A 10,439-nucleotide genomic window follows, 5' to 3' on the forward strand; every position below is an offset into this window, starting at 1 on the left:
TTAGCACTTATTTTTGTATTCTCCATAATCCCAAGGTCCAAACTAGTTCTCCGTCATCCAGTTCACCCCATATCCACGTGAGATGACCATGCCTTCAAATGGTCAAATGGCACGATGCGATGTCATTTTATAAAAAATGTGATTTTTGTAAATTTGATCAGAAGAGAACAGAAAAAACCGAAATTCCGTAATAAAATTATCTATAACCAAAGCTTGACATATTTTTAATCTTCGCAGTCATTTTAGAAATACAATTTTTTTTTAGAAAAATTTCGAAATTTTTTGTTTTTAAAACGGCACACAGTGGGTCAAATGCCCCTTTTTTAGAGATTTTAATATCTCAACAACAATAATAGCGACGCTCGCATAATTTTACGTGGGTAGGCCTTAGACTAATCAGCATATTGTAACAAAATTTTATGGATGTAGGAGGGGGAAGTCAATTACCCACCATATGAAATAATTATTAACTGTGCTATATCTATATAACTACAATAAAAACAAACTACACGTTCCGCCAAAATCGGAAGGGTATGCGAGGGTGGAATCGGGTTCCCCCCCATACAAATGAATTATTAATTCTCCTATATCAGTGAGACACACTAAATTTATGCATTTTTTTAAAAAAAACAAGTAAGAAAGTATGGTCGGTCAAGCCCGACCATATAATACCCTACACCAAGTAAATGAGTAAAAATATTTTTCTTTTAAAATATCAATAATTTATATTTTTGAGTGATTTTCGGAAATGGGCCTTATATGGGAGCTATGAACAATTATGGACCGATCACCATAAAATTAGGTCGTGTGCTTTATGTCTATATTAAAGTTAACTATGTTGAATTTTGTGTGTATACCAACATTTTTAAGCGATTTATGCACGTTAAAGTGATTTTCGGAAGCGGGTCTATATGGGAGCTATGACTAATTATGGACCGATCGTAACAAAATTTGGTGACATGAATTTTGTATATATAAAACTTATTTGGAGCGAAATTTGTGTAGATACATCGATAAATTAAACATTTATGACCGATAAAGTCCAATTTCGAGGGGACATTTGTATGGGGGCTAAGTGAAATAATGGACCGATTTCAGCCAGTTTCAATAGGCTTGGTCCTTGGGCCGAAAAAGTAATATGTACAAATTTGATCGAAATATCTTCACAATTGCGACCTGTACTCTGCGCACAAGGTTTACATGGACAGCCAGCCAGCCAGCCAGCCAGCCAGCCAGCCAGCCAACCAGACGGACGGACGGACGGACGGACATCGTTTAATCGACTCAGAAAGTGATTCTAAGTCGATCGGTATACTTTAAGGTAGGTGTTAGACTAATATTTTTGGGCGTTACAAACATCTGCACAAACGCATAATACCCTCCCCACTATGGTGGTGTAGGGTATAAAAAAAAAACTACCATATTGTTTTAAGATGATATCATTATCCAAACTCCTGTCACTAAAAGACTTGCAAAGTTTAAATGCACTGCTTTGCAATATATATAACACAATATTTGAAATGAGACAAACTGGCTCCCGATATAAAACTTTGAAATTCTCGCACCATAGTGGGGAGGGTATTATGCGTTTGTGCAGATGTTTGTAACGCCCAAAAATATTAGTCTAACACCCACCTTAAAGTATACCGATCGACTTAGAATCACTTTCTGATTCGATTAAACGATGTCCGTCCGTCCGTCTGGTTGGCTGGATGGCTGGCTGTCCATGTAAACCTTGTGCGCAGAGTACAGGTCGCAATTTTGAAGATATTTCGATGAAATTTGGTACATATTATTTTAATTGTACATATTAAGGATCAAGCTTATTGAAACTGGCTGAAATCGGTCCATTATTTCACCTAGCCCCCATACAAATGTCCTTCCGAAATTGGACTTTATCGGTCATAAATGTTTAATTTATAAATGTATCTCCACAAATTACGCTCCAAATAAGTTTTATATACACAAAATTCATGTCACCAAATTTTGTTACGATCGGTCCATAATTAGTTATAGCTCCCATATAGACCTGCTTCCGAAAATCACTTTAACGTGCATAAATCGCTTAAAAATTTTGGTGTACTCACAAAATTCAACATAGTAAACTTCCATATAGACACAAATCACACGACCTAATTGAAATGAAAATTTCAATAATTTATATTTTTAAGTGATTTTCGGAAGTGGACCTTATATGGGGGCTATGACCAATTATGGACCGATCACCATGAAATTAGGTCGTGTGATTTGTGTCTATATCAAAGTTAATTATGTTGAATTTTGTGTGTATACCAACATTTATAAGCGATTTATGCACGTTAAAGTGGTTTTCATAAGCGGGTCTATATGGGAGCTATGACTAATTATGGACCGATCGTAACAAAATTTGGTGACATGAATTTTGTGTATATAAAACTTTTTTGGAGCGGAATTTGTGGAGATACATATATAAATTAAACATTTATGACCGATAAAGTCCAATTTTGGGAGGACATTTGTATGGGGGCTAGGTGAAATAATGGACGGATTTCAGCCAGTTTCAATAGGCTTGGTCCTTGAGCCGAAAAAATAATATGTATCAAATTTCATCGAAATATCTTCAAAATTGCGACCTGTACTCTGCGCACAAGGTTTACATGGACAGCCAGCCAGCCGACCAGACGGACGGACGGACATCGTTTAATCGACTCAGAAAGTGATTCTTAGTCGATCGGTATACTTTAAGGTGGGTGTTAGACTAATATTTTTGGGCGTTACAAACATCTGCACAAACGCATTATACCCTCCCCACTATGGTGGTGTAGGGTATAACTACGAATTAGTCACAAAAAAAACTTTTAAACATAATACACAAGCGTGAGTGCGTGAGAGTTAAATTGTAAAAATCCCCATATATTATATTTATTCAAAAAATCTCGACTTAAAAAAATACGAGTTACAGATTGTGTATATTAAGGTTACGATATATACCATTATGTGACCTATATTTGACATATACTGTGATATTTTTGAGAAATTTTTAATGGATTGTTACAAAGAACACAGTGTAGTTGTCGTAACCATGACGTACAATATTTTTTCTCTGCGTGTACAAGCCGATCAGATTAGATTATATTATCGTTAAAGTTTCAGAAGCGTGTCGTAAAACGTGATCATATAAAGGCCCTTGCAATTGATACAGTTGCAGAAAGCATTGCTGTTAATGCATTAGTTAGATGCTGATAACAGAATTATTTTTAAACAGAAAGTAGTTTCTTATCAACTCTGAATTTTTTGTTAATTATTCATAATGGATGCAATTCGAAATATGTCTCAAAAACATGCCACTTGGTTATTAAGCTTCACTTGAACAACATTACTACGATGTATTTAAATTATTTAATTATTATTGTGTCCATAATAATTTGTGGGGTGGTAAGGATTTTATTAAATGTTTAAATAGTTTTCAATATTTGTAAATTGGTGTGATTTTTTCCAGAACTCTGAGATGAACACTGTTGATGAAATGTATTTAAATTTTTTTGTTCAGATAGAAAGTGTTAAAAAATCTATTGATATATTGAAAGTACGACTGGATGCTGTAAGTGAAAAGTGAGTTTAATTTTAACGAATCTTGGATAAATGTTTAAAACTAAAATACAAGCCAACCTATTTTTTTTTACCACAATACTAACTACATATTTTTGATTTTTAAGAAATCCCTGTGATGGTGGCTCTCATATAGACAGCGAATTTCAAATTCAGGTTTTCGAAAATTTTGGTGTTTTTAAAAAATATTTTGATGATTTAAATACTCGTTTGGATTCATTGATAGACAAGTAAGCAATCATACAAATTATGTACATTAACACAATGTAAAACAATGCTACTTTTCAGTTCTAAAAACAAACAGCAATATGTGGATAAACAATCTTTCGATGATTTAAAAACTCAATTGGATGCCTTGACAGATAAGTATGTAAAAATTAATATTTAATTTGTATGCCTTTACAAAAAGAAACACAATTTTTCAGTTTCAAGGCCAAACAACAGAATGCAGACAGTAAAATGGAAAAGTTAGAATCCCAACAGAGTAACCCCCATTAACACGAAGCCTGGTTATGCCTTAACTAGCAGTTATACTGTCGGTTAAAATTATTTTTGTATGAAAACTGTCAGTATAACTATTAGTTAACACATAACCAGACTTCGTGTTACTGGGGGTTAGTAATAAATAATTTAACTGTTTGTTAGCATTAAAAATTTCCAGTATGGACAATTTCAAAATTCTGTTTTTTTAGGGCTTAAAAATTCATATGTTCCAAAATGTGAGTTTAAAATACCTAACTTTAATGAAACAACGAACTGTTGAATCTTCGTGTTTTGAACTTTATGACAATGAAACGATTATTACAAAACTAAAAATTTACACACACAGAGATATTCGCATTTGAAAATTTAATTTTCAACATTTTTACCCACCCTACACCAGTTTTTTGGTGACCGCGGTTCCATATATTCTCCGATTTTATCCATTTTTCTTTTATAGGTATAGGTAAATTCTCAGCGAGTTGTTAAGTTTTCCCTAATTTATTTGACACGTAAAAAACACAAGGTAGACATGTTATACATCAATGGATAGAGGATTTCGTCTACTTTTCAAAAATGTATATAACTTTCGACAATTAAACAATTCATGGAATACTTTTTTGAAAAATATGACAAAAAATGCTTTTTATTGAATTTTGCATAGATACAAATTTTTCAAATTGAAATAAAATTTTTAGTTATAAATATTTTTTAATGAAATTTCACAGTTATGTAGACTTTTCTATTTAAAATGGAAAAATAAAAACAAATTTTGAAATTTGTTATTAAGTATCCCGCACTTTCCAAAAAAATCTTGAAAAATCCCAAAAATGGGATTTTTTCGTTTTTTGGCTATAATATCCATACCAGGGCCGGGGTTATCGGAACCCTTTACACAATAATTAAAAACTTATTGGGTCATCTAAAATAGGTTACTATATTTTGATATCGAGTATGCGATTTGAGAATTTTTGCCCTAAAATGGAATTTTACATAAAAAATAGGCATTTTTTGAATGGACCTGGTCCCCTCAGTATCAAAAATTATAAAGTTTTTTTCATTTAGAATATTTGGCGTAGAGTTAGCATTTCAAAAAGTACAAATTCATTATACATCCTCTTAGAAATTTTTTAGATAACTTAAAAAGAATATAAGTACTTTTTTTTACAAAAAAATTGCGAAAAATCGCTTTTTTAATTTTTTTATATTCAAATGCATGTAACTTTCGACTCAGTCATGATTTTTAAACACTTCTTTCTTTATTTGATATATACATCTATTGTTAATCCTATAAAAGAAAAATGGATAAAATCGGAGAATATTTGGAACCGCGATCACCAAAAAACTGGTGTAGGGTGGGTAAAAATGTTGAAAATTAAATTTTCAAATGCGAATATCTCCTAAGATATAAGAGATAATTAATAGCTACGACGAGGTTTTATGTAGTGTTCGACGAGAAGATTCTGTATGTGTATTTTTTTTAAATCGGAACACAAACGAAGAAATAGGATCATTTTAAAAATTTAATATACCCGAGGTGTCCTATTTTGGGTTCCCCTGGTCCCGCTCCTGGTGGGGTCATGAGGTCCAAATTCAAAACTTAAACTCGACTACACTTCCTCTTTGCGCGTGTAAAATTTCATTCAAATCGGCGTAAGGGTTTAGAAGTTACAGATTTATTTCCCTCTTTTTTTATTCTCATACCACTGTGCAGCGGTTATATATAGTTTTTTTATCGGTTTTTCAACATTCTCATAATATAAACAAGGATTTTTGAAAAAAAAACCCAACCAAAAACCATTTACAATTTCTTAGGAACTAAAAATTTTGTATAACCATAAAGATCTATACTAGTTATGTGCCAACTTTTCACAAATTTGGAACATATACGCTGCGATACCTTGTCTAAAATATTTATCTTCTACAAAAATAAATAAATAATGGATAAAATAATAAATAATTAAACAATTACTTTCTTTACAAGAAATTTTAGTACAGGAAATATCAGAAATGAAAGAAAATTATTCAAAATTATTGGATGAATTAAATACTGTAACGTTATCGGAGAAAAGGTATCTTAATAATGAAATAAGTTTTACTTAAAATTGATTTGATCACACTTCTATTTTATATTTTAGATTGAAGGAAAATTACAACGATTTGGAAGAAAAGTATTTAGAATTAGTAAAAAATAAAGAAGCCGATACTAAATCTAATAATGATTTAAATTTACGTATGGATAACATCACAACACAGTAAATAATTTTATTGGACAATTTTCTTTCAGAATTTAAAAAAAAATAATTGCTTTCTAGATTATCTAAATGTATAGCTACCGAAGCCTACGATAAGAAACCATTACTTGATGTACGTGTTGATCAGCTACCAGAATTTAAAAAAGAGCACTGCCAACCGGACTCTGAACCAACTGATTGCAAATCAGCTACCAAGTGTACGCAAAAGAGTGGTTATTACAAAATATATTTACCCGGAAATAAAGCAAAAGAAATTATGGTATTTTGTGATATGGAAATTGCTGGTGGTAATTGGATGCACATTTTAAGACGCATTGATGGTTCAGAAAATTTTACACGTCCTTGGTCTGACTACGTAAATGGATTTGGTAATGTCGAGGGAGAGTACTGGATCGGATTAGATAATTTACATGCTCTCACTAACAACAATGGTCGCCAACTATTATATGTTTATTTAGAAGTTTCTCCAGGGGTGTCTAGTTATGCCGTGTATGATAACTTTTTAGTAGGAGATGCCACGGAAATATATAAATTAAAATCTTTAGGCTCATATGATGGCACAGCAGTAGATGGTATGTCGTATTATTCGGGTCAAAAATTTAGCACCATCGATTATGATAATGACGAAATCGCCACTGCAAATTGCGCCAAGAACTACAATGCAGGATGGTGGTTTAAATCTTGTGCATGTTCGTAAGTTATTTAGTTTAAAATTGTTGTTAAACAATATTCGCAGTTAATCGTTATTACTCACATTTCAGAAACCCTACAGGTCTATATGAATCAACCGGTGTACTTTGGTCAAGCCGGAGTTCAAAATCATATTTTAATAAAATCATGTATTTTATGATACGAAGTTTTTAAATGTCTGATGTATATTTAAACAAAATTTATCAATATCATTTAGACAAAAAAATAATTTACAAAAATTTTTATTACTTTTCAAGAGTATTAATATGGCGACATGAAATAACACCCAATAAAATAACGCCCAATTAGGAAAATGAAATAAGTTCCAATAAAATTGGAAAAATTTAAAATTGGGCTTTATTACATTTTTTTTGGGGTTAGTTCATTTTTAAATTGGGAATTATTTCATTATGAAATAACACCCAAATGAAGTAAATTCAAAAAGAAAAAAATTGGAGTTTACTTCATATAAAATATTTTTTGGGTTTATTTCATTTTATTTGGGCCTTTTATCTGTCTTAACAACAAAATCGATGTAATTTTAGACAACAAGAATTTTTCAACAGGAATTTAAACAAAATATGATGGTAATTTCAGTACAAAGTTTTAGAATGTAGATACCTATTTAAATTTATGATAGATAAAGTTCAATTTCGGGAGGACATTTGCATGGAGGCCAGTACTGCGATTCACTAACTTTCATAACGATAATCGTATCGTTAAAATAAATATAACGAAAATTTATCGAATTTGCTATTCATTAACATTTTTAACGACATTCGCTGTCGGTTGAAGTCAGCTGTTACTTTATGCAGTTTTTCTTTCGTTATGTTAGCGACAATAATTTAAGTTGTGTTTATTTAATCGATAAAGTGTATTTGCAATTTTTTCTTCGTCATATTCATCTTTTGTAGCTGGAACTATCGTAAAAATAATGGAAAAACATTTTTGTTTACTTAACTTATTAATATTTACAATAAAATATAAAAAATATGGGAATTTGACGATTATAGTACTACTAATTGTTCAAGTCCTTTTTTTTTTGTTCGCGATGTCCCAAAAGTAATCCTTTACATTTTGGCAGGAAATAAGTTGTTTTGTTAGTAGAATTATTTATAAAATTATGTATTTACTAAAAAAAAATAAATAAAAAAATGCAAGTCGCAGCCAAGTGTCGAACCAACAACCTTCCGATTGCTAGTCAACGTTGTACTCACTACACCACTGGTTAATTATTTCATTATGTGTCAAATAATGGTTTTCTACTTTTCGCTTATTTCGATATTTTGTAGACAGAGATGTTATATCTTCAACAATCGTTAAAAATAAATTACTGAATCACACTATCGTTACTGCAAGCGATTATTTATGTCGATAAACATTACGATTGTCGGTTCGTTAAAAGTTAGTGAATCGCACTACAGGTGAAATAATGGACCGATTACAGCCATTTTCAATAGCAGCCGTCCTTGGGACGAAGAAATTATATGTACTAAATATCTTCAAAATTGCGACCTGTACATGGACACACAACCAGCCAGCCAGCCAGACGGACGGACATCGTTTAATCGACTCAGAAAGTGATTCTAAGACGATCGGTATACTTTAAGGTGGGTGTTAGACTAATATTTTTGGGCGTTACAAACATCCCCACTATGGTGGTGTAGGGTATAAAAAACGGTTAGCACCACTGAATTCAGCGTACCCGAATTATTTTAAGCCGCTGAGTGCCCCTCTTGATAGAAAACAAGTAAGAAATAATACCCTACACTAAGTAAAAGAGAAAAAACATTTTTCTTTTAAAATTTCAATAATTTATATTTTTGAGTGGGCCTTATATGGGGGCTATGACCAATTATGGACCGATCACCATGAAATTAGGTCGTGTGATTTATGTCTATATTAAAGTTAAGTATGTTGAATTTTGTGTGTGTACCAACATTTTTAAGCGATTTATGCACGTTAAAGTGATTTTCGGAAGCGGGTCTATATGGGAGCTATGACTAATTATGGACCGATCGTAACAAAATTTGGTGACATGAATTTTGTGTATACAAAACTTATTTGGAGCGGAACTTGTGGAGATATGTGTATAAATTAAACATTTATGATGGATAAAGTCCAATTTCGGGAGGACATTTGTATGGGGGCTAGGTGAAATAGTGGACCGATTTCAACCAGTTTCAATTCGTTTGGTCCTTGGGCCGAAAAAATAATATGTACCAAATTTCATCGAAATATCTTCAAAATTGCGACCTGTACTCTGTGCACAAGGTTTACATGGACAGCCAGCCGACCAGACGCACGGACGGACGGACGGACATCGTTTAGTCGACTCAGAAAGTGATTCTAAGTCGATCGGTATACTTTAAAGTGGGTGTTAGACTAATATTTTTGGGCGTTACAAACATCTGCACAAACGCATTATACCCTCCCCACTATGGTGGTGTAGGGTATTAAAAGCGTCAATTTCGTGCATAGTGTAATTAAAGACGTGATGTGGGAGAATCAAAAAATATCTTAAAAAATATAAAATTCATACTATGAATCAAATCCATCTTCTTTACTCATTTTGATTTCAGAAAACTGCCGCGATAGAACTACAAAATGGGGTTTATGTTATAAGAAATTTTTTTCTTCGAATTATCAAAATTTTTCTCATATACATAGTTGCAATTTTTATAACATTAAATTGTGAGACAATAAAACAATTATTCTGAATCTGATATATTTTAAACTCCAAGTGTTATTTAACAATTCTGGATTGTAGTATTTATATATAAAATAGCAATCTACTTAAGCAAAAACTACGGTCACCCCTGCACATCCAAATCAAATTCATTACACACAATAATACCAAAGCAAATATTAAAACTAAGAAAAAAACGGAGGACAAAACAAATAGGAATAATATTGAAATTGAAACTGTCAACAAAAGTATAAAATATGCAACTTTTAACATGACAAATGCAGAATTGTTTAGTATATTATTTTACTTCACTTCTGCTCCCTTCTGCAATTTTACTGCTTTAGTCTTCGACAGAAACCGACAACATGCAACATTCTAGTGTAAAACTAAGGGCAGACAACAACAGAAAAACCACTACAAATATTTCAACAATATGTTTGGTATTTTATTTTTTTGTATTATCGTCATCATCATCATGTTCTCAATCATTTGAATATTTTTTTTTATCATTTTTCTTTCTTACAATAATAGATAAATATAAAAAGAAAAATATTTATTTTAACTTGCAGCAAAAGTTAAAAGATCTAGAAACAAACATATAGACAGAGACATGCAAACAACTGAGCAAAAAAAAAAAAACACACACACACAACAAAAAATCCATCTATTGTTGCAATCAAATGTTGCAATAACAACTCTTATGAAGAAAATGAAAATGACATACAATTTTTCAAAAT

The 10,439-nt window shown here is 31.7% G+C and overlaps 1 protein-coding gene across 1 annotated transcript; it reads left to right on the plus strand.

Moving 5' to 3' along the window:
* Positions 1–3,339: 3,339 nt before the first annotated feature.
* Positions 3,340–7,252, plus strand: LOC135951463 (fibroleukin-like). Its single transcript, XM_065501120.1, has 9 exons — positions 3,340–3,414; positions 3,479–3,591; positions 3,696–3,818; positions 3,877–3,954; positions 4,014–4,072; positions 6,053–6,140; positions 6,207–6,323; positions 6,384–7,016; positions 7,085–7,252. The coding sequence occupies exons 1-9, from the start codon at positions 3,364–3,366 to the stop codon at positions 7,185–7,187; spliced, it is 1,365 nt and encodes a 454-aa protein (XP_065357192.1). The 5' UTR covers positions 3,340–3,363; the 3' UTR covers positions 7,188–7,252.
* The last annotated feature ends 3,187 nt before the right edge of the window (positions 7,253–10,439 follow it).

Source organism: Calliphora vicina, chromosome 2, assembly GCF_958450345.1.
Source record: "Calliphora vicina chromosome 2, idCalVici1.1, whole genome shotgun sequence".
Classification (NCBI taxonomy): domain Eukaryota; kingdom Metazoa; phylum Arthropoda; class Insecta; order Diptera; family Calliphoridae; genus Calliphora; species Calliphora vicina.

What these genes read in the sequence shown, in the direction of transcription:
- LOC135951463 (XM_065501120.1), top strand. Translation starts at nt 3,364, where the DNA reads ATGTATTTAAATTATTTAATTATTATTGTGTCCATAATAATTTGTGGG. An exon ending in CCATAATAATTTGTGGGGTG is followed by an intron (nt 3,415 to 3,478) that starts GTAAGGATTTTA and finishes GATTTTTTCCAG; the next exon opens with AACTCTGAGATGAACACTGT. An exon ending in AAAGTTAGAATCCCAACAGA is followed by an intron (nt 4,073 to 6,052) that starts GTAACCCCCATT and finishes TTTCTTTACAAG; the next exon opens with AAATTTTAGTACAGGAAATA.